The 26142-nt window shown below is 37.6% G+C and overlaps 1 protein-coding gene across 1 annotated transcript in view; it reads right to left on the bottom strand.

Moving 5' to 3' along the window:
- Window positions 1-20644, bottom strand: part of RWDD3 (RWD domain containing 3) — a 245608-nt gene extending 224964 nt beyond the window's left edge. Inside the window, exon 1 of the mRNA XM_044085702.1 lies at window positions 20431-20644. Coding sequence (XP_043941637.1) covers window positions 20431-20515 — 85 coding nt within the window. The 5' untranslated portion in view covers window positions 20516-20644. The remainder of the gene's footprint in view (window positions 1-20430) is intronic.
- Between the last annotated feature and the right edge of the window lie 5498 nt (window positions 20645-26142).

Here is a 26142-nt window from a genome sequence, read left to right as displayed (position 1 = left end):
TCTCCTAAGAGATATAGACCTTCACTACAAGAATGAGTTGCAGTCGTTAATAGATGTAGATAGCCAAACTGAAAATCACAAGGCACAAACGAGTACCAGTTCTGAAGCATGCTTTAGACTGATATATTTCTATTTATGTCCAGAAGCCCCTATTGCCATAAATTAAATTACAGAAAAAAGTTCCCTTTACAACGTATAGGAGCACAGCAGTTTATAAATCCACCATGTAGGAGATAATGTCTTAGTCCAATATTAATCCATGATGCTGGAAGCCATTCAAATGCTTTCTGCTAGACAATTTCCCATTCATTAAGGATCTTCCACATGCATGTACACTTTTATGCAGATATATCGTTAGTCCAAACCATAGTGTTAACATCCACTATCACAAGATATCAGTATGAGCAGATTTCGTTGTTATTCCACTAAGCAGTTCCAGTTTTTAGGAAACGCCAAGTCAATGAACTATTTTATGCAAATACTTCAGTGCCCATTCACCAACTGAAAAAATGTCATAATTTCAAACCAGTCCAACCGTATTTATTGATATTACGAAATGCAAAAGCCCTTAAATGCGATACATTCAGCATAGTTATCTGGTCAAAAAAAATACATGTCACACTCCTCCAAAATGGTCTCAGCCTTCTAATAGTGCCAGTATCTGAACAATATATATATATATATATATATATATATATATATATATATATATATATCCGAATATTTAACCAAAAGTACTTACTGAAGCCCTTAAATGCGAAACATTCAGTGTAGTTATCTGATCCAAAGAAGATATGTCACAATCCTTCAAAACAATTTCTGCCTTCTAATGGCGCCAGTAACTGAACCATATATATCCGAATATTAATATTTAACCAAAAGTACTTGCGGGAGGATAGCTCAATGCATATAGAGTATATACAAACAGTTACGCTCTGCTCCCTAGGCTCAATCCTTGACCAGACCATTAGATTTAAGGAAAGGGGTTACAAAGCAGGATATATTTTACAAGCTAAGAATAAGGTAAATAATACTGAGAGAGAAAATCTCCTACAATATAAAAGTCAGGTAAAGATAGGCAAGAAAGTACCTTAAAGTTTGTTACGACCTTCAGTAGGAACACTGGGGCATTAATGGACAGTGTGCAGCATAATTGGTATAGTCTAATGCCGGACAGTAAACTTTCTGGAATAATAGGGAATAGATGCCAATTTTCCTTTAGAAAAGGAAAAAAATTTAGCGTCTCACTTTAACCATTATAAGCAAGGGCCCTATAAGCTAAAAGAAAGTTTACAAAGTACACTTGAGGGACAGATTGCTATAGGCTGCTTTCCCTCTGGTCACTGTACATATTGTCCGAGAATATTGAAAACAAAAAGTTTCAGCAGTAAGAACACTAGTCACGTATATGATATTCCCTTTTTTGCTAATTGTAATTCAGACTGGGTTATATACCTTGCAGTCTGTAAATGTTCTGCCTTCTATATATGTCATACTTCAAGACCAGTAAAATACAGGATATCAGAACATTTCAGTACATTAAACACCAAATAAATACCAATGCATTGTATAAACATACTATGTCACATAGAAATGCATCATTTCATTTTACTATAATTTATCAGATCCTAGGCACTAAATCCAATAAATCTGGCTGGCATGAATTATTAAAAACAAAAGAGAAGAAATGGATAATTATTTTAGGAGGGCTATTTGCACCTGGTTTAAATGAACATCTTTAATTGGTCACGCTTACTCTATTTAAAGGATGAGTTGATTGTATATTAGTACACTGAAGGCTATGTAGGATACTAGCTGAAACCAGTCTGTTTAGCTTATTCTTGATTTATACAGTTCTAATGTCTATGTGTTTATATTAATACATACATAATAGTTGTTGCCACATTCTGCTGGTCGGTTTTTTGAATTTGCCTCTGGAATTGTATGACCTTGCAGATGCCATACTTGCAGAGAAACATTGGGACTAGATGACATCTGCAGATCTTGTGTAAGACATGAGTTTGGAGGCCTTTGTCAACTGCAAGGGCCAAAGAGTGCATAACCATTGCAGATTGGAAGTCAGTGGGGGATCCACACATGTTTTGCAGGGGGATGCACATACACAAACACAGCAAGTGGATTGGAGTGAGATCAGAACCCCTCCTCACATCAGAGTACTTAATGCAGGCACCATGGCTCAAGTCTGTTTTATAAATGACTGTAGGTGAACGACTTGCATAGAACACACACAAGGTGGGTGTTAACAGCGTGTGTGGTCTGCAGAGTCACAGTGCTTCTAACTATCTGCATCTAGCAGCCTAGCAGTCAGACAACTGCTTTATATCCTATTATATATTATATTTATTATATTATATATTATTATATTTTGTAGCCATTTTGGCCATATTTATCTGTTTGCATTTGGATAGGCAAGCCTGTGACAAAAACAATTTGCCCTGTCGATGTGTGAGTACACAAAGTCATACATTAAACAACTTGTTCACTTGTTGGTGTGTGTGTGGTGACATCCAGCAGGCACTGGGGAATGTAAGTAAGTGCATTATCTATTGTTATCATAGGATCACAGGAGATTACTAGGCTACTGGCCCTGGGGCCCTTACAAGCCTAGCCAAAAGTTTAACCCCAAAATAGAAACCTCAGTCAGCACCTGTCACCCCTGTCAATGAGGGACAAAGGTGGAACCCCTGGGACAAACTTGTGGTTTCTATCCACTCATCAAGGCTGTGCTTGAAGAGGGTCAGCGATGTACTCTGTTTGACATGTATGGGAAGTCTATTCCAGAGATGGGGCAGCCTTGGAAGACAAGCCTGTCCCTCCAGCTGGTTTTGTTGATGGCAAATATTAGATTTAGGCCTATCGAGTGGGTAATGTGCGAGGAGTTAGACTTATGAATATGAAGCATCTCTAGTCTTTGCATAAGATTCTACTGCTTATAAGGTAATTTGCTTTCCACGAACTTTCCCTGTTTGCACGTGCTTGTGCACTGCTAAGCGATGCTTACTGAATCTAAAATTGTCCATGCTTGTTTATGCATCTCGACACGATGCATACATCCAAAAAAAATTGTGTAAGCTTTACTGAATTCCCACCAATGTTTAAAAGTGCACTTAATTAAGTTTGTGTAAATATTAAATATAATAATGGCAGGGGGGGTTAATTGTAACCTTAGGAATAAAAAAAGCACTGTGATGTTAAAATAATTACAGAAATTATGAGGAGTGGACAACTAAAAATATGGGAGAACAAACACTGGACCTTTACAAGAACAGAAATAAAGATGGAAACTGATTACTTTTTAATATCAGAAAGTTTAAAAATTAATCAAAAAAGGAATAAAATATATTGGATTTTCTGATCATTTGGCTATTTGGATAAAAATTCATGAAAATGAGGACTATATTAAAATAGGAAAATAAATAAAAAAAAACTGATAAAAATAATTAAATATAGGAGAGAGAAAAGAGCTTATAGAATTATGGAAACAGCATATTAGTATGAGCCCTTTCTATGAAAATTAGACCATTTGGTGGATTCAATTTAAAAATAAGTATAAAAAGGTATTTTAGAATGTGTAGAAGAGAAAAGGAAAAGAGAAAAATAGAATACAGAGTATAAGTAAAGAACTTTTTAATGGTTTAGTAGAAAAGGATAGAATCTTATATGAAAAAGAAACAGAAATATATAAGCAAAAATACTGCATACAAGGAAAACAGAGAAACTATCAATATATTTATCTAAAATAATGAAAGAAAAAATATAATAAGAGAATTAAAAATAAAGAAGGGAAACAAGTTAAGATGTAAGAAGGAATATATGAAATAAAGGCTCTAGGGAGCACCCCTGCATTACCAGGCTATAACTCATACCACACTGTTTGGCCATCTAACCTGGACCAGAACACCAAAGGCGGAGAAGTGTCCATATTCATTAAGGAAATCCACACCTCCAGGCTAGATGTGCAGCATAATGCATCCGAGATTATCCAAGTGCAACTAACTCTGGGCAAAACTGCCATCCTAATTGTAGCTTGCTACAGATCCCCCACCATGCCCCAAGTATCCCACTCCTCTTTTCTTGATATACTGGAAAATATTAGGGTTCATCCAAACACCCTAATAATGGGTGATTTCAACTACCCCACCATTAACTGGGAAGACTACTTATGTACCAACTCCTTTGCACACCGCTTTCTGGAATTCATAAATTCCAATGCCCTGGATCAACTTATCCACACACCCCCAGGGGCAACAATATCCTAGACCTAGTCATTACCAACATGAGTTCCACACCTGAAGCCAACTCCTCACTGGTCAAATCCAACCATAACCTAATCACCCTAGATATCCGCATCCCGCCCCCACCCACCATTAAGGAAACCACGGTAAAAAATTTCTGCAAAGCCAACTTCATGCATCTTAAGACAGAAGTGGCAAACTTCATGACATCCATGCAGATGTACAATACAGTTACGACTGCTGAATCCTACACAAATGCACTCTATAAGCACTTACATGAGTGCATGGATCGTGCTATCCCAAACAGAACCAAGACGCTATCCTCCAAAAAAAGGAAGCCAATATGGTGGTCCCATGCCATAAACAAACTCTACAACATTAGGAAGAAACTGTTGCAAAAGAAAGCAAAATCCCATGAGTGGAGGAGCTCCCTGGTCAGCCTCAGTAAGAAGCCGAGATCCCTTATAAGATCCTCCAAAGGTAGCTACGAAAACAAAATCACCACTGAGTCTAAGGGCAGCCACAAAGCATTCTATAGCTATGTCAAGAATCTCAATGGTAACACCCAGATCTGCTCTGAGTTACAGCACAATGGCACGAAAATTACAAAACCAACTGATATTGCCAACATCCTAGCAGATAGGTTCAGTGCTAACTTTACCCCCCTCTCACCCCCAAAAGAGCCCATATCTATACAGGAAGAATGCAGAATCCCTGTAATCGCATCCATACAGGTAAAAGCTGCACTCTCTAAAACCAAAAACACAGCATCCATGGGACCAGACAACATCCCAGGCTGCGTTTTACACGAACTTCAGAACGAAATGGCTCCCCACCTAAGCACCATGTTCAATCATAGTCTTACATCAGGCTTTGTGCCAACTGAATGATGCACAGCAACAGTTATTCCACTCCACAAAGGGGGAGCCACCACTGATCCTGGGAACTATCTCCCTATTAGCCTGACGAGCCTAGTCTGCAAGGCCATGGAACTTATCATCATGGAATTCAAAGACATTGGTAACCTCCAAACTCTGAACCCCACCAAGTTCGGGTTTGTGAAAGGCAGATCATGCCTTCTGAACCTGATTGACTTCTTTGAGGCAGTCACCAAAGCCGAAGACGAGAGTAAGGTGGTTCACACAGCCTATCTTGACCTTGCCAAAGCTTTCGACACCATCCCTCATTCTGGAATTACAGCTAAACTCACTAAACCAGGTATAAATCCCTATGTCACAAGATGGGTTGCCAACTGGCTCACTGACACAACCCACACTGTAAAAGTTGCAGACTCCAAATATGACTTCAAACCAGTGACAAGTGGAGTACCACGGGGTTCAGTCCTGGGAACTCTCCTGTTTGGTATGTACTTCTCTGAAGTACAGGCTAACATAGAAGGCCTCTGGCTAACGAATTTCGCAGATAACTGCAAACTAGGTGCCATAGTCGAGTCTCCAAATGATGTGGACATGCTACAGAAGGGCCTCACTGAGACAGATGACTGGTGTCAGAGGCATGGCCTCAAGCTCAATGCCAAAAAGTTAATTGACATCCCCTTTGGTAAAAACTCTGTACCCATGAACTACCACATAAACGGCAGTCTACTTAACGCTGAATGTGTGATAAGATACCTTGGGACCCAGATGGACAGTAGTCTCTCCTTTGATAATCACATCGCCACAGTAGTCAGGAAATCCTTCTGTATGGTACACCTCATCATAAAAGGGTTCTCATCCAGGAAAAAAAGAGGTCATTGTTCCCCTCTACTCAGCACTCATTAGACCCATTATAGAGTACAAAGCCCCTTTTGGAATGTACCTCAAAAGACATCTGCAGCAGCTGGAAAGGCCACAGAAGTACCTCACAAAGAGGATTACTGGCCTCAAACAGATGCCCTATATTGACAGTCTCAAAAAACTCCAGCTTTACTCTGTAGCATATCGCCTACTCCAAGGAGATCTCTACCTAATATATAAAGCTAAGTTAAACCCAGAGCAGTTGGACATGCTACACCTAAAGAAATCCCAATCCTTCCGAGCTACACGCTCTAGGGACCTAAACCTTGTCACCACAACAGGACATGCTGGAGGGATAGATTCCTGTCCCAGAGACTTCTTATACTCTGGACCAAGCTACCCATCTATGTCAAGCAAAGTTCCTCATTAGCACTCTTCAAGAAAAATCTTGATGAGTGGATGGGAAATAGGAAATATACCCTGGGGATCACTTCTGTGGCTCTGCTCGGCAGAGGCAAAGAAAATTGACTTTTTGGATGGCGTGAGCCAGGGAACCTTGTTGGCTAGCCTTAGGCCCTTGGGCGATAGCCTAGTACCTACCTATGAACCAATGAATTAAGAGGTCTGTACTAGATTTACATAGTAAAAAAGAAGTGGACATAGAATAGATTTATAATGGTGAGAGATTTAATAAAGAAGACTGAACATTTAGAGAAAAAAATAAATATAAATGAGTTGAATGAGATTATAAAAGATATTAACATAAATTCAGCCACTGGATTAGATGGAATTTAATATAATGTATATAAAGAAATGGAAGATTGGACAAAAATGCTATTTATCCAAGTTATGAATGAATGGATAGAAACCAGGATTAAGGACAACAAAATTTGTACAGGGTTTTTAAAATTTATGTTTAAGAAAGGAAATAAAGAGGAGATAAAAAAATTTGAGCCCTCTAACATTAAATAATACAGACTATAACATTTTTATAAGAATAACAGCTAAAAGAGTACAATGTAAAACGGAAAGGTTATATGATCAAAATTTGTTTGGAAGAAAAGGAAAAGGAAGTCATGATTTGTTGTGGTTAATAAGAGAAGCAATTGATGACATTATTATTAAAAACGTAGAAGTAAAGGTTATGATAGGTGATGTAAGTAAGGCTTATGACAACATTCAATATGAATCATTATGGAGAATTTTGCAGGCATGTAACATAAGTGACAAAATATTACATATTTTTAAAATCAATATATGAAAACATTATGCGAAATTAAACATGAATGGTTGGATTGGGGAAGATGTGAAAAAAAGAGTGTGGAATAAAACAAGGATGTCCAGCCAGCAGTGTAATATTTTCATTAGTCATGAATGCAGTAGTTAGGGAAATAAATAAAGTGACAAGTAATGGTGGATATAAATTGATGACGGAGGTACAAATACTGATAATGCATACTTATGCTGATGACACTGTAAGAACTGCTAAAAATAAATTATGGATGGAAGAAATAAATGAAAAATTAAGTATAATATTAAAGAAACCTGGTATAACTATAAATAAAGAGAAAAATAAAGGATTTGGTGATGAAGCATTTTTTTGGCCAATCTTCCATAGGAGATGTAGAGTATAATGAAAAGTGTATAGACATATTGGGTACAGTATTTGGTAGATGTGAATATAAACATGACCAATGGCAGATCATTATTAAATGAATCAAAGATATGATTGCTTTCTGGAAAACATTTAGATTCTCATATAGAAAGAAAGCATATTTGATAAATACTATAATATTGGGTAAAGCAGTCTATGTTGCAAACATTTACACGATACTGATGAAGTATGGAAAAGAAATTATGATGATAATACTTTCATTCATCTGGGGGTCGAGACTGAATCCTGTAAAGCGAGGAATTTTATATACGAAAGAAGAGCAGGTTGAGCTGGGATTCATAAACCCAATTGTATGTGCAACTTCTTTAAATATGTAAAAGTATTAAAAGGAGTTACGAAAGATAAAAAAATAGTGTAAACAATAATATATTGTAAAAGGAAGGAATGGGAATGAAAAATACAAGTAAACGTGTTATTAATGAAGAAATGAAAGAATTTCATAGTAAAATTGTATGATGGAAACTAGAAAGGAATGGTATGTTAATATTATGAAATCATTTTACTTTGTTAATCCGTGGAAAGAGTTAGAAATAAGTAAGAAAAAAGCAATAATGATAAGATATAAAAATTATAAAAGAATTAAAGATTGTAATGAGTTTTGTGGAGGTTGTCCAATGGTAAATTTCTAGTAAAAGCAAATATGGCATACAAAAGTAAACATAAAAAATATGTAATAAGTGTAAAGAGTTTGAAACTATATAACATGTATTTTTAAAACATGATAGAATTCATGAGTTGTGGAAAGAAGTATGTAAACATGATTTGGTTAAAGATTACCCTGAAATTTGAAATGTTAAATATGGACATGATAGAATACGGTTATTATGGAAGAAGATCTCAAGAAAAAACAAAGAAAATGGAGAGATATATTTTATGTAACACTGACAATATGGAACGAGAGACTTAATGAGATCAAATACAGTGGAAAATGGACACTGAGAAAAACATTGGAGAAAATATGGTTTTGGTTGTAGGTAAAAGGGGTGGGGGGAATACTTAAAAGTTGATGATGAATTGAGTGATGTTCTTCATGTAAATAATGTAAATAATATGAAATGTATGAATGTTTACAAATAAAAAAACCCTACTCTTTTGGATAGGTGCCACAGGATCTTTTACATCCACCCAATTTACCACCAACTCAGACAGATGGGGCCTCGGTTTAATGTCTAATCCAAAGGACAACACATTCTGGAGTGCAGCACCAACCCTCCACCCATTTACACTGCACTACAGTGTCATTAACTGATCTAACTGCTGAGGGAATGGAACCCACAGCCTTCCTTTACTAAAGGCAGACCTCAGATACTCACAAAGTGCCAGACACCTCCTCAATTCACCGGATCTCTGTAATTCTTTGAAGTGCACATCTCTATCTATGTATATGTATATACAAATATACACACATCTACATTCACACATATGCATAAACATGCACACCAGAAAGAAAGATGATTACCAAAATATAAATCCCACCAAGTCTGACAATCAAATGATGGGAAAAGGAAGTAAAGGAAGCCAGATATGTTGAAGTGGATGAAAATGGATCATGACGATCTGAGTGCATAATTTTTACACATGTCATGATCCAGTTCATCCATTTCAACATCTACTGTACAGTCTCAAACTCTACTTTTCTTGGATGGCACTATGACAGGATACTCATGACAATAACAAACACAAGGGCTAACCTAGACCTTAAGATCAGACCCAGCTAAGTTTTGGCCCCCCTACATCATCCTTATGGCACTGCTACCCAGTGGCCCACATCCATGCTGGGTTTCCAAGCAACTCCGTACTCCCAGTCTTAATCCACTTTACTGCTTGGGCCAATCACGGAACCTAAAGGCTTCCTAGAGGTCTCGGCCAAAAGCACTCAAATGATTTTTTTTTCATTACTGACCTACCCACTAGTCCCCCCTTGCAGTTCCGTGTTAATGCTTGAGGGGCAGACTGCAATGGGGGAGTGCAGCAGCACAGCCATGCCCACCACCATTCCCTCCCTGAGCTGTCCCTCCTTACTCAACAGCACCAACCACTGCCAGGGATCATAACTGGGAATGTCTCTGTGACCACCCATCCTTCCCCTGACACTCCATTAGTAGTCTGAGCTGCTAAATGAACATGGGTCAGGATTTTATCCCTCTATGCCACTGAAGCAGCTAAAGCTCAGAGTGTCTTACAAAAAAAATGTGTAGAGAAGTCTGTATCGTGTTAGCACAAATATCATCTAACAAAGTATTTTTAAAGAATGCTTGAAAGGCAGAGCCTGCTCTAGTAAAAAGACAGACCCTGCTCTAGTAGAAGGTGCCTTAGTTTAGCACCCAACTCGTGTATTTATTGTAATACAGAATTCACTCCCGGAGTCACCAAACAGTTTGATTTTGGACATTTTGGACCAATCTGTTTCATGTGTAAGGAATGAGTAATTAATAGCCTTTCCTGAAATACTTTGTTTCATCCTATCAGTGTAAGACGTACTCCCCCAAATTTTTTTTCAATGGCTACCTTTGGCAAGAAAAAGGGATTAGTTCACAAGGACAGACTGTCCTTGTGAAAGATAAGGTAGAATACTTTGGAACTTAAGGCCTGCAACTTTGAAACATTTCTAGCTAAGGTACTCACCTTGAAGAATTATGTCTCCTATGTCAAGACCTTTGACTGCTTTAGATGGTGACTCAAAAGGATATAAAGTTAACTTCTTAAACACAAAATTCATAACCACTAGGATACTGGTGGTCTCAATAAAAAAAAAACCTTTAAGAAAAAAAACTAATACAACCTTAAGGACACTAAGGATGACTGCTTTAGTTCCTCATGAATATTAGAAACAGCTGCTAAATTTATGTTCAAAAATAGCTTAGTCCCAAATCAAATATTCGAGATAAACAATCCAAACTAGAAGGGACTGGAGACATAAAAGGATCCAGTACTCTAGATATCACCCAGAAAGAAAATCGTGCCCACTTATGTCTTATAAGTTACCCAAGTGAAAGACCTCTGGGCAAAAGTCCGAATTTAAACCACCCTCAGAGGGTAGAGCAAGGTCTTTGACCATTATCGGTGGATGAATCATGCTGTTAGACGCAAGCAGCAATTGAGGCTTGTCAGATGGGTTAGTGAGAAAAGTCCTGAAAGGTTTAACACAAAGATTTTTCCACTGTTTAAGGCTCAACAAGGGGAAACAATGGGGTCATGAGGATGACTTTGGCTTTGCACTACTTGGCTTTTCTGAAACACTTCAGAAAAGTAGGAAATGGGAAATAACATAGATGGTGATTGTTTGCAGTCATGGACAACAGCATCCCTGGGAGTCTGTCCTTTGATGACAAGAAGCTGCTGCATTTGGTGTTGGTTGGTGGGGGAATCAGTCATGGACAACAGCATCCCCGGGAGTCGGTCCTTTGATGACAAGAGGCTGCTGCATTTGGTGTTGGTTGGTGGGGGAAGGGGAGACAGCAAGCAGGTTGCAACAGGGTTTGTCCAATACCAAAATACATGTCTCGCCACTGAGAGATTTAGGGACTACCTGTGCAGCATCAAAGGGCAGTAACTGAGCCTGTCAGATAAAGAATTGGCCTGACAAGGAATATGAGTTACTGTTACAAACAAATGACCTGAAACAGCCCATTTCCAAAACCTCTGTGTTTTCCAACACAGAGGGCTGAAGTGAGTTTTGCCCTACTTGTTAACATACCATACCATAGACATGCTGTCAGTGTGGGTGGCTATTTTACCTTGAGGACAGACTCATAAAATGCCTGTAATCTCAGGAGGATTGCCCTCACTTCCAGTCTACCCTATACCACTTCAGCCAAGGACAGATGTATCCACAATGACTGTCATTAAGGAGAATAGGGAGAAGGAGCTGCCCAGAGCAAAGCTGAGGTACTGAAACAACAAACAAGACATTGCTTGCAGGAATAAGAAATTCTAACGAAGAAATACATGGTATCAGTGCACTGGGTCCACTACATTCTGAGGGTCCACTAAAGGAATCCTCCCTTGTAACGTCTGGCAAAGTGGCCATGGAGAGGGCCAATGCCATGAAACCTAACAGCCTGAGACACATTGCTGCTGCTGTTACTGTGGGTGATGAAATTAAGACTATTCTTAGGGGAGGAAAATAGCAATCATGTCTTGCGGAAAACTAGCTGTGCAAGACAGAGTGTTCAAGGCACCCTATCAATATTAGAGTTTGTGATGGCTCCATCTGGGAGTTCATGATTCCAATCACTCAGGTAAAGGAATATCTTGGTTTCCAGTGATCTTTGGTGACCTGATGGAGTGGATATACAATTGATAAACACACTGGAGGCTGTGGTGAAAAACAAATGACAGTGTCCCAACTGGAAACAACTAGTTCTTACCCAGAACAGTACGAACTTCTTGGGCTTTTTGATAATATTGATGTGAAAATAGGCATCTTGGAGGTCCAAAGAGCACATCCAGTCTCTTCCAAGTAGACAAGAAGGATCTTCTACACAATGACATCTTGAACATTACCTTTAGAATTAATTTGTTTAGATCAAAATGCTCAGAGGGGAAGCATCAGAGGATGAAGATTATGAACGAGGCCATAACACACTGTGCCTATCCCATAGTCATCCCTTCACTCATTTGTCTCTTCTGTAGGAAGACTGAAGGGCTAGAGACTCACAAGTGTGGGTATCCAAGATCAACACTGATGTCAGTACAGGCTTCTAAGAATATTCACCCAACACAATGAGTTACATTGATTCTTTTTACAAATGCTTCAATCTGGATACAAAGGTGCTTTTGGCCAAATCCAGGATTGCATGGACCAACAACACAAACAAACTTGATTCAAAGCCTCCCATTATCAATGCTGACACCAAAGTACTCCCTTAATATCAATTTTGGTGCAAACTCAATGGGTCAAGCACTAAAAACATTGATACCCTCAGCATTAATTTTGCTATCTATATCTCAATGTCAACACTTAAAAGCCTAATGAACAGTTAACAAGCCAATGTTAACGTTTTCAACAGTGACAGCCCCATTGGAGCTGATGCCATAGGTGAAATTAGCATCCATTCTGGAGCCTGTGGCAAAATTATCAGCCTCGAATCTACCAATGCAAGTGGACCGTGAGGAGGCATCAAGATGGAAGGTGGCAACTGGTGACTCTCTATCCACCCTGGAAACATTGGGGGACTAGAATACATTCATCCATCTGGGCCCTTAACTTATGCCTGCTTCACTGACTCCTAGCACATAATTAAGTTTACATGAGGGTCATGGAAACACTGGGCAAACAGTGCACAGTGAGTCCTGGAGGAAAGAAATCTACAAAATTAAGGCTCTGAGAAAATTTACCTCGGGGATCACTCCAGTGGCTCTACTCGACAGAGGCAGTGGGAACCAAGGTCAGATGGCACGATGCCAGGGTAACACTATGGGCTCGGCTTGTAAAGGCTCCAGGGCCATTATCCTAGTACACACCTATGAACCTATGAAAATAAGAGCCTACTATGCCCGCTTCTAGGAGAAGTCTCACCTACAGCAGAAACCTTAGCTTGAGCTATACCAGATCTGTAAACAGTATCAGTTTTGTCCTTATGAACCTCTGAGATTGCTGGAGACCCACTATCAATTCTAATTCCCTTAGGAAACATGAGACCCTAAAAAAGAGTTGAAGGAACTTCACCATCCCCTTTACATTTTTCTTATGCCTTTCCTCAGAATAATTTGTAGGAAGCAATCCTTTGTAAAATCAACTTGTTTCTCTTACTTGTTAAAAGTCCTATGTTCAAAACTCGTTAATAATGCTGTCAAGCACACAAAAAAATAAGACTGTCCTGGATTAGAATTACTGCATAAAGAAGACCTTATAACACTGGTTTGTTTGTCATTTTTGCCAATATTAATAACAACTGTGGCAAATGCCCAAAAAAAAAAAAAAAAAAGAAAAAAATCTTGGGCCAGTTATTTATTTACTTACTTACTTTTGTACAATGGACTGGGCGTGTAATGACTTTTTAGCAGACGCCTGGGGAGAAAGCACCATTAACAATATTATACACTAATAGGATTTTTAAGTAAGACAGAATACAACATTTAGAAAAAATATCTTAAAAAGAATGTATAGATACAAGTACACATGAAATATATATATCAGTATAATACAAGTCTAGTACATGCAGCATAATTTGGGTTTGCTTTAAAGCATGTCTGTTGTGAGGCTTTAAATACATACACAAGACCAGTGAAAATGACAAAATCAATTATGGTATGTATATGTTCAGAATATTAAGTCCAGAGCTGCACCTGGCTCATCTAGCACCAGGTGGCATTTTCCAATCTGCTGCCCCTCCACTGTACGTTAAGGGAGAAAAAAGGTCCCGTTTCCAGTCTGGCAGTCATCTCCCTGAACTTTTCAAGTCTAAGTTAAGGAGCAAAGGAAAAAAGGTCCTGTTGAAGAACTTATCATTTTGTTTTAAAAATGTAACAACCTACTTCTTACATTTGTAGCAAGTGCCTTGCTCAACCTACACCATACACAAAGCGAAGTGCTCAAGCACTAGAATGTTATAGTCCTGCCAACAACTGCACTATATTACTTTTGTACCATCACTGAGAAATGCCAGCAGAGAAATGAATACTGGTACTGCACTATCTCTCTCAGTCACGCCCCCTAACACCCTGAACTCAAGGCAGCTGCCCCACCCTAGCTATGCTTTTGATGAAGTCAGTGACCCATAAATATCTCTGATGCTTAACAGTTCATGACAAAAGAGATATAAGACAAGGTGCAGGGCATTATGGAAGTAGGGAAGGAGTTGGAGTCTAGGAAAGTTTTTCAAATACAGACTCCAAACAAAAGGAACCCCAGCCAGGAACTGACCTGATGAGTCTTGTGTTATGAGGTGACAGTTCTATCTACTACACCAGTATTACCTAAAAAAAAATTACATTATTCTGAAAGCAGCCTCTGGACAGCAATTGTGACCTAACTCCTTTTCAGAAGGAAAGAACTGGAGAATTCCTCCAAAGTTGTGCATTACAGAAAGTTGTGGAGGTGTCCTAACACATGTGCTTTCAGACCTATCTGTTCCACAGCTCTATGAAGTCAGACCCACCTACTTTATAGACAAGTGCATGGGCAACTGAATACAGTTAATCAACCCAAAGTTTACTCTCAGGACTTTTTTTTAAATATTTTGATCCAATAGGACATTTTATGGCAAACAATACTACTGGCTTCTTATATCCAAAAACCCACCGTAAATTATGGACTTGAAGTTTACACCATGAATCATTATCTCCAACTTATTTAATAAGATCTATTCATTTGCTAAACATTTTACTCATATTCCTCTCAGTTCATCTAACACTGGATTACACAACACAAGCTTTGAGAAATAGTATTTCTTCTCCATTAGAACTAATGGTGTTAGGGGTTGGTACAATGGTTAAGGTGTTTACCTCATAAAGGCAAAGTACAGGATCTTATTCTCAACTTTGAAAAGGAAATTGGGTTGGTTTAACATACTCTATATGGGCAGCTACTTTAGTAATTACTTATGAACTATAACAGAATGCAAAAAGCACAGCAGTATCCAATGAACTCCTCCAAGTTTCGTCAAACTGGTAAAATCCTTTTATTAGAAAACGAACAACACAATAAGGTGAACGAAAAGTAAATATGTCAAGCGCTTTCGCCTGTGTGAATACCAGGCTTTATCAAGATAAAACAGCAGGGTAGTGAACTCGCTTTAAATAGGGCAGTTCGTTAGTAATTAATATAATTAATCAATTTCATTAATTAAAATACCTTACTGGAACTTGGTTACAAAATTTTGTGTACAAACTTAAAGCGTAGTTGTCAGCAGTTCTTTAAAAGTTGGAATCAAATAAAAACATACTAAAATGCGAAAATAACATTTGATGAGCGTTGTCATTTAAGCATCTGTTAATTGTGCAAACGCTAACCTTTGGTAATTGTTTACAATCCTTACTTTGTAGAATCTTTATGGTAAAACCCCATGTTGAAAGATGTTATTAAACGTCATGTAAGAATAGTCCCAGTGACATGCAGTAAACTGAATGTCTTTGTTTTTGAGTCCTGCCTCCCCAAAAACTACATGCAATATCTTTAAAATATTTATTGAAATTTAAAAATGTTCCTATGTACACTGTGTGTAAATGTTGTAAAATATTAATAAATTTGATAAATATGTTAGATGTAATAAATATAGAAATAATATAATAAATATAATATGATAAATATAATAAATATAATAAATATCCTACCAACTTTATTTAAATATATACAATACTATATTTGTAAAATAGTGCACATTTGTGATGGAATGTGTATTAGGAATATGTAGTATCCAAGGCTTCTTATGTCCATAGATCTAGTGTTTGGCTTGGTATGCACATACTTTATGTATTAAAAATAATTCTGTACCTATGACATATAAAATCTGTAATGCTTTTTAAAATCAGTAATATGTTTAAAAGACTGCACAATACATGTCCAAATACTGTGATCTTCCATCAAACATTAAATTGTGTACATTGGATCTATAGTTTTGCTCGTCTCAATTTTAATAAACTACTGATACTTATAGCATCATTTAAACCAGGTGGTTTGGTTGCGTTTAGTCTGAGTTGCCATATTAATTCTTTGTACTCGATTGTGGCCTCCCAGTCACCACCTCTGGGGTTCAGGGAAACTTGTTCTAAAACAAAGAATTTTATAGTCATCCCAGGGCATACTGTTTGGTGTCTGTAAAAGGCGTTGGATTCTTTCTTTTTCTGGATGTCGTAGAGGTGCTCGTATATCCTTCTACGCAGCGTCCTCTCAGTCTTTCCAATATAGAAACTTTCACAAACCTGACACAGACCTATGTAAATTATCCCTTTGGATGCACAATTGTAGTACAAGTCTGATTTGACCCTGAATTTTCTTGATTTAATGTATAGAGAGCCTGTGTTCATAATGTGTGCACATTGTTTACAAGCATTGCATTTGTAGGTACCCATTGTAGTGCTCTTAGTATGTTTTGTGTGCTGCCTTTGTCTCTCAAACATGTTTTTAAGATTCATATTTCTTGCGTTAACAAATGTTGGTTGAATGGGTAACCATTTGTTGGTCTCTTCATTTGACCTTAAAATAGGCCAATATTTTGTTATAGTGTTTCTTAAATCAATAGCATTGTTATTGTATGTGTATACAAACGCAGCTTTAGAGTCAAATTCTTTGCTTTGTATGTGAGTGCAATCATTTTCAGGTGTTGTGTCATCTTTTGTTAAACCTAATAAAGGTGCATACATATTTCCTCTTTTATTCAGTACTTCTTGATGCATTTTATTAATTAAAGTGTGGGGATATCCTCTCTTTAAAAATAGGTTCTTTAATGTGTTCACTTCTTTACTAAATAATGCTTCCGTGCTACACATTCTTGAGGCTCTGATAAATTGGCCTTTCAAGATACCCTTCTTTTGTGAAAAGGGGTGGCCGCTACAAAAATGCAAGAATGCGTTCGAAAAGGTACTCTTTCTAAACACTGATGACTCAAACCTTCCTAGCTCTTTGTTTTTAGTCAAACTGACATCAAGGTAGTTTAATGAATCATCACTGATATTAAACATAAACTTTAAAAAGTCAGTGGTATTGTTTATGTACCTTAAAAATTCTTCGAGACGTTCCCTACTGCCTCTCCATAATATGCAAATATCATCCAAATATCTTTGATAGTGAATAATATTTTCTTTCCAGGGTGATGTTAAAACAAATTTGCTTTCCCAGAAAAATAAGACAATGTTCGCATATGCGGAGGCACAAGGTGTGCCCATTGCTACACCAATTCTTTGTTTAAAGAATTCCCCATTAAAAAAGATAAAATTGTTGTTTAAAATAATTTCCATAAAATCAACTATCAGGTTAATTAACTTTGTACTTAAACCTGAAAATTTAGATAAAATTTCACTGAACCATTGTAGTCCTGTAACATGGGGGATACTGGGAAACAATTCTACTACATCCACTGTGACCATAACATCTGTACATTCATAGTATTAATTTCTGATATTTTTAAGGAATTCCCAAGAGTCCTTACAAATGTGTCTAAAGGATGCAACCATCTTCTTGAGTGAAACATCTACAAATTTTCCCAAAGGTTCCGTGATACTTCCAGATCCTGATGATGAGAGCTTTAAACCCAGATTTCTGCATATCATTAAAATACACCTGCTAAATTGGTAACCATTCTTATGAACAGGTCCTTAAAAGTCACAATACAACCCAAACTCTAGAAAAGTATATCGTGATACAACTGCGTAAAGGTGGGGCTGCAGCCAAAATAGATAACTTTCATATAACTTTCATACTGTATCTAGCCTGCCAACTGTTACTAGACAGAATGGTACATAACTAGCCAAATCTTTAAATATTTGGATCTATACAACTATTACAAACCTCACTAGACAAGCATTATAGAAAACAGATAGATGGTGTACTTAAAGATACAAAGCAGAGACTATGACAAGAACATAAAAATAGAAAACTCTGATTACGATCAGGAAACTTACAAACAGTGAAGTTATTAAAGCAAACAAATAACGAATAGTCCTTGATTTCTCCAAGAGTTCTAAAACTGTACACAATAACCTACTTTTGTGCAAGAATGTGGAGACATACCTGAAATATCTCTTGAGATGATTCAAAAAATATCTAGCCCAATACTAAATTTGAACAAGCAAACCTGAAAGACAAATTCATATATGCATATACATATATACATATTATACACACACAAAACATATATCAGTCTACTTCTAAATACCATAATTCTACAATACCGAAGCCCAGCGGTATTAAGGAATATTGAAAAAGAATCACAAAACTGAAAATCCTGAACCAAGTAAGTATTCCCAGGACAAGTAAACATTTGCCCAGAGTGGGGAATTATGCCCTTTCTCCACTGTAGTGTGATCCCGGAGTTGGTATATATAGTTAGAGTAGTGTGGGGGGCATAGCCCCTACCTAGGTGGGTTTTAGATAGTGCGGTGTGTTTTGATGTTATGTAGGGCAAGTGTTTACTTGCCCTGGGCATACTTATGTGGTTCAGGATTTTCAGTTTCATGATTCTGGTCTTCTGTATTGTGGAATTATGGCATTTAGAAGTAGATTTGTATATAATATACACATATATATATATATATATATATATATATATATATATAGATAGATAGATACACACACACACACATATATATATATATATATATATACATACACACACATATATATATATATATATATATATATATATATATATATATATATATATATATATATATATATATATATATACACACACACACACACACACACACAGAGAGAAAGAAATACACATTCACGCTGCTTATTCTACTATATCCAGCAATCCTAGCTACTTTATTCCCTCTATTGTCCCTACAATTCACGTCAGGATATTGGGCATTTACAACATATGTATGCTATTTTGCTGGTTATGTTCATCTTCCTTTCCATTCCAACAGGCCAATATATGCACTGTGCTTTTGGGGATTAAAAGCTCTGTTTAAGTGTCAGCAACAGCTACACCTGGTCTTTCAAGCAATGCACTACCAATTGCAGAAGAGAAACAAGGAAGAACTATTGGTATAATTACTAGCTTTACAGACTAATCAATTTCAGCACTATTAAATACTTAAATAAAAATGGCACATTACTATGTGTCTGAAATATGACAAGAACACAAACCATTGAGTGTTGTCCAGAAATTATGAAAAGTACGCAGCAATGATGAGTCTGCAGCAACAAGATGGTCAATATTATGTCCTCTTCTATAAGCCCAGAGTGCAATGTGGGAAACAACAAACTAAACTGAAAAAAAAAAAATCAAAACAGGCATACACCCATTAGCATACCTCTCAACTATTCAAGGACCTTGCCTCATATTTTTGCTCTGTCTCCCATAACATTTTCCATTTTCCGCTAAATCACTATAGATTACAGTCAAAAAAGCCAGCCATTAGACTTTAGTGTTTATTGCTAAGAATATGCATGTTGATGCGACACGTGTTGTTGATTTACTTTTTAAATGAATTAAGATTAATATCTGAAATTGTCCCTGAATTTGGGAATTTGTTTTCCCATTATTTTTAGCTTTGTCCAAAGCCTTGCACAATGAAGTCGAGATGCATGCCCATCAGGTCATTTGGGGTTGAACATATTAAACATTACATATAGTGCTGTATAAACGTTACTAATGGACAGTTACATGCCTCTCAACCTCTTAGTGCAAGAAATCTGGACAAAGCCTGACAAAATGGGGGTTAAAAGGCCCCAAAATAGGAACAGATTTTAAATATTGCTCTTATAAACTTTGAAAGTTGCAAGAGCAACAGGGTTTGTCTTAATATACATTTTCTGAAAGATTTGAAATCTGAAACTCAAATGTATGCCATTATTTAGTGACTTCAGTCCTCAGACCATCCCAGTGATTTACCATAATACCAATTTTTTATGAGGACTATATCAAACATATGAGGCGAAAATCTGTACAGTTGTAAGGTAAACTTAATAGTAATTCTAGTTACTTCGTTTGTTCCTGCAACATTTCAGGCTTTACCACAGAAGCACAACACCCTGCAGCTACACAACAATTCAACTGTGCAAAATACAAACAAAAGTCACTTAGTACTCTATAAGGCTAAGCGTGTATAGCAACTTTACTGTTCAGCTTAGCTGTCTATGTATATTCACCAGACATATCAAGAAGTTCAAATTCATCTTTTTCACTATAGATTGCAGCCAAGGCTGATATTTCTTCCATGGCGACTTCCGACATTCTTATGCGTACACGCCGTTTATAACAGGAAATACATTTTGGCTGTCAAACAAATATATTGTCTTTACTTCAACTGGCCATACACTAACCACAAATAACACCTATCAAAAACATTGAGCTATTCACAGTCCGTGCTATAAACCAACCCCCTCGGCCTTCGGCGTATATAAAGCGTTCCGGAGAAAAAGGGGAATGTTTCCTGTAATACAATTTGTATGTAGAATTATTTAGGTTGTGTTACTTCTAAACCTGAGTTAAGGGCAGTGAGAAGCAATCCGTACCAAAGGAAAAATAATTACTAAATTACGAATGCAACAAGTTAGAAGCAAGTATCCTAACATCTTCAAGTATGATTATACGACCGATAAAATCGAGCTGTACCCCAGGTAACTAAGAGGGGCAAGACTGCGAATGAAATATGATTGCACTTTACTGGGATGGACGCATCAAACCACAACCGGCGCAGCCTTTTCGTCCTGGCTGCAAAATGTTATGAAAAAAGAAGTGAAAACATAGCTCGAAGTGTTAACATGCCTGAAAACACGGATGCACTAACAAAACAGTATACTTGGATTTTATTAACATTCCCGATATCACCTGTGGTCGGGGCGTTAGCTGTTTACATATGTAAAACACAGTACTAAGAGTTGATGGAGGCACAAACAGGATTTGGGTAATAATGTTACAGGTCAGCAGCCTTAGTCCGATGTATTTCAAGTATGCATACACTGTGGGGTCATTTGGTCTTTTACAATTGTTGATAAGGAGTTGTTGGAACTAGTACCCCCAGTATAAGAAAACTGCACCCCAATCTCCACTGATGATTTCCTTTTAGTTCCTTCCAATTCTCAATTCACCAAAGGGGTGTCACATTGACCCAAATCTTTTTAACACAGATAACTTTATAAAGAAGTAAAACCGGTCTAGCCCAACCATACACAAATGGTATGCCTAGCAGTACAGTATTTACCAATTTCCTGCTTTTTTGCATGCTTGTTCACTTATAAAACTATGATATTTTATATAATCATGCTGTTTATAAATAGTAGGTGTGCCTGTGGCTGGTTGTGCTTACTTGGGATTGCTGTTAGAAATTAAAAGTAGGTGAACAGTGAAAGTGAAATGAATAAAAATGCTGCAGCAGTGCTTTTACTTAAGTTTCCCTTCTAAATAGATTACTAAGAAACTGAATATCAGCCCCCTGGATCTCCATTTTTACCTGTCCTAATTCTACCCCAATCTCCCATCCATAGTCTGCACTTCTCTGTGTATCAGCCAATATATACCCTGTCAATACCTCTGCATTTATCGGGTTTTTTCCACTAAGTGTCAAGGGTATAACAGAGTGGTGGAAGATCAAAAAACTATGGATTCTATTCCCATTCCAGGTGATTGGATTGCTGACACTGCAGTGCAGAATTAGGGGGTTACTGCACTCATGAGTAACATGACTGAGGGAATTTGAGTGTGTGCTTGAGTTGGTGGGAGCTGAGGTAAATGTAAAAGATCCCATGAAAAGAGGGGGGGGGGGTAGTTCCCCGATGCCCTGGCCGAATTCCACCCAGTAATAGAAACACCATTTTGGGTCTCCCCTGAAAAAAGTCACTAGCCTAATGGAACTAACCCAATCATCAAAAAGATTTAAAAAAAAAAAAAACATGGCTAGCTGGAATGCTGTTGCTGTCCATGGATGGATTTTGCTTTGGCAGTCCAGGAAGTCAACTGTTTTTAATATTAATGTAGTCTTTATAAAGGCATATTAACCATGAATGTTGGGGTGGGGATTTAGTGCGATGAATATATGAATAGCTGTAATTAGTATGCTATGCTAAACAACTAATAAATGTTCACAATGGCTAGATGGCCAGTCAAAGTAATCCATTTGTTCATCAGACGAAAAGTAGATATAAACAATGTGGATTTTGCATGGTGAACACTAGGACAGAGTAGGAAAAGAGCAGGGCTTTGGGTAAGATGTCAAGTAATAAAAGGAAGAACGCTAGTATGTAAGGAATTTATAAGTTGGGGAAGGCTGTGACTGGATATAGTCTATATAAAACTGCATAAGCTAAGAAATGTTGGCTTATTCAGAAGGAATGAGTTGGTAGCCTAAGCACAGATAATGCTAACAAAGTAAAGTAAGATGCAATTTTATGTCAGACATAATATACTGTAGTATGCCTGTTGCAGGCCTTACTTGTAGTGCCCCAAACATTAATGCTTCACATAGGCCCTGGTCATGGCTCATTTGCATTGCAGTATTCATCACACCTTTCACAAAGCTCTTCCTGTCCCACACCAAGTGGCACATAATCAGGAGAAGACCTTAAGGTATTTCACTTATTTGTTAAGCTACCTGGCTCTATCTTTACACTGTAAACCAACAGCAGCTGTGCAGTGGATTCTACCCAAACACTTCAGACATGCAGTTTAGCAAAGGAAAAGCAAACAAAAAGAGAAAACCTTAAGGTATTTCACTTTGTCCCACTACCTGGGTCTAGCCTTACAGTGTAAACCAACATCAGCTGTGCAGTGGATTCAAATCAAACACTCCACACAGGCAACCTTTCAAAGGAAAAGCAAGCAAAAAGAGAAAAAAAAAACTTAAGATGCATTGCCCACTTATCCTGCCAGTTGTGCTTTGTGTCTTACACTTCTCCTTTTACTCTTCTTTTCAAAACACTAATCTCAATAGGTACATTACCATTAGCATGAGCCTACCCCATTAAAGTGGTGGAACAACATACACTGCTTTACTGTCATACAATTAGCATTGTCTCTTTTCTCCAAGCTCTCATTTCTTAACATTTGTACCTACCCTTTTTGAGTTCACTGTTGGGCACATACCTTGACTGATTAACTCCCAAGCCAGCCCCAATATCCCCCTTTCTCAACATCAGAACTACTCACTTCCCACACTGGCCTGTGCCCTCTTCAATGCACATAGAATCAGAAACAAGCTAGACCAAATAAGTGCTTTATTTCCCAGCACAGACATTCTAGCAGTCACAGAATCCTGGAACAGAAAAGACTCCCCCAACCTCCAACAAATTTTAACCTCCAAGTATGTCGATGCCAAAGCAGGCAAATAAGGTTTTTTACAGAAATGACCTAGACGCAAAAGTTATTGCCCAAGGAAACTCCTCCTCAAACTCCGGTCATAACTGGATTCTCCTAAAATTTCCAACTCGCAAAGACAAACCACTACTGATCACTACAACCTATCTACTAGCCTGTGCTTCCCTAAATAAATTCAAATCCCTCATTACTAACATTCTTAATACCTGTCCCAAAAATAATAACATGATCATTCTATGTGACTTCAATCTAAATTATCTTGGCACTCATTTTTCTGACATGGATACCTTCCTAGCAGACCGCAATCTCCTTCAACTCATAAAAGAACCAAGACCTAATCTTAGGTTCTCCAAACACTCCATACTCAACTTGATTATTACAAGCATATCCAGTTCCATTGCCAACAGAAACATTATGCAACAATCACTAAGTGGTAACTGCCAATCACCTTTACAGTTGTCAGAATTCCTATAAAACTATCACCAATATTAAAAGCCTTCAGAAACCAGAGTAGCACAAAAATAGACAAACTCAAAACCTTTCTCACAACTCACAGTATGAACCATATACTATCCATATATGAATCTAATACAGTAGCTGTAAGTCTAACCAACTTTCTGCTTCAGCTGCAAGACAAATTCTTCTCACTTATCTACAGGCTTTGTAAACCCACCAATACTAGATGGCTGTCCACTGACCTCAAACATCTTTTAACTCTAAGGGATGAAGCCTGGCAAAAATGGAAGCAGACCTCCACAAATGACAACCGAACCTCCTTTATAGTCTTATGTAACTTAGCCAACAAGTCTATCTAAAGGCATAAAATAAATCTTCAAATAAAAAAAAAAACCCTCTTAGATTCCTCCAAACACTTTTGTAAAGAAGTTATCCTACTTAAAGGAAGAAAATGTCCTCATGATACCCTGTGTACAAACACCATTGATTGTGGTACAGCAAAACTTTCTCCAGAAGATTCCCTTAAAGAATTTAGCAATCTCCCATCAATAAAATGCACACCTCCCACATAGCATGAATTTCCCACCCCACCACTGTTTATCACGCTCTTCCACTTCAATTGCATGCATCCCAAAGAAGTCTCTATTCTATTTGAAAATATTTCCAGTGACACGCCTCCTGGATCTGACAACACAATCCCTGGTTCATGTATCACTGCAGACAGCATCTATGTCTTTCTGTCACTCACATATATAATCTACATCTGACACAAAACATTATGCCACAGATTTGGAAAACTTTTCTAATTAAATCCCTCCCAAAGCAAACCAGCCCAAAAGATACCCATCACTTTTGCCCAATATCCATCTTCCCAGTTCTGGACAAACTTCTTGAAAAGATAGTCTGCACCCAGCTCTCCCTCAGTATTCAGTAGCACCTTGTGCTGTGCTCCAGATAACATAGATTCTGGCCTGGATGAAGTAATATGACAGCACTTTGGTCCCTAAGTGATGACATCCTGCTAAGCTCTGATAGTGGCCTTCTTACAGGTGCCCTATTTATACATCTGACAAAGACATTTTGACCACATTGACTACTATCTTCTCCAAAACAAACTAATTAAAATTGGTCATTAGTCCAAACATCACTCCCTGGTTTAAAAACTTACTCACTGACAGACACCAGATTTAAAACAGGATCCTCCCAATCAGAATCTCAACCTATTACTAAAGGTGTATCATAAGGATCCATTCTTGCCCCCCTCCTCTTCTCCATATTCATTAAACTTCCTTGTGACCTCCCCATCTCCTACTGATCCTCCACAAGATCACTCTTACATCAACATTTAATGCCAGCTCCAATCAGACTTACATGAGCTCCACCAATGACTCATAAACCATAAGCAACTTCTCAACCCCACCAAAACTATGCTTTTTGGAACTCCATAGAAAATTTACTTAGCACCTGTCTCTTTAACTATCTTTCATCTATGCATCCATTCCATAGAGACAGCCTCCACTTTCAAATACCTAGGACTATGGCTTGATCAATCACTAAACCTTCCTTTCTGAACAGACATGAGCCAAAATAAACTCCCTCCTCTTCTGTGCGAAAAGATCTTCCCTTTTCTACCAAAGTATATATTGTACATTACACTGTGCTTGCTCATTGGAATATATATACACAGTTTTTTTTCTGTTATTACTCTGAACTATTCTGTTGTTGCTTACATTTCTGCATTCTTTGTTTGTGAAGTGTTTTGTATTTCAGCTGGGCTGAGCATGAAATTGGTCAATACTGACCAGTGCAGTGCCCCAGTAAATACATATAAATAAATACATTAAGTGGTCTGTGGTATACTGTACTGAGAAAGAGCACTCAATGAGACCAGCCAAACTCTTTAGGTGCACATTATTATCTGAGTACTGTGCAGCTGCACATATATGTTATATACTGCAGCCTGGTTAATTTTTACAGATGTTCAGTGCTGTAACTCAGTATACTACATTACCCCTTTCTATTTCAGAGGCATAATTGCACTTTATCAGGGTAAACTGGCATTTTTGAGTTCCTGTATTTCAAGTAAGTAAATG

Source organism: Protopterus annectens, chromosome 10.part0 (assembly GCF_019279795.1).
Source record: "Protopterus annectens isolate FY-2018-M chromosome 10.part0, PAN1.0, whole genome shotgun sequence".
NCBI classification, from domain to species: Eukaryota; Metazoa; Chordata; order Ceratodontiformes; family Protopteridae; genus Protopterus; species Protopterus annectens.
This window is presented reverse-complemented; position numbering and strand designations above follow the sequence as displayed.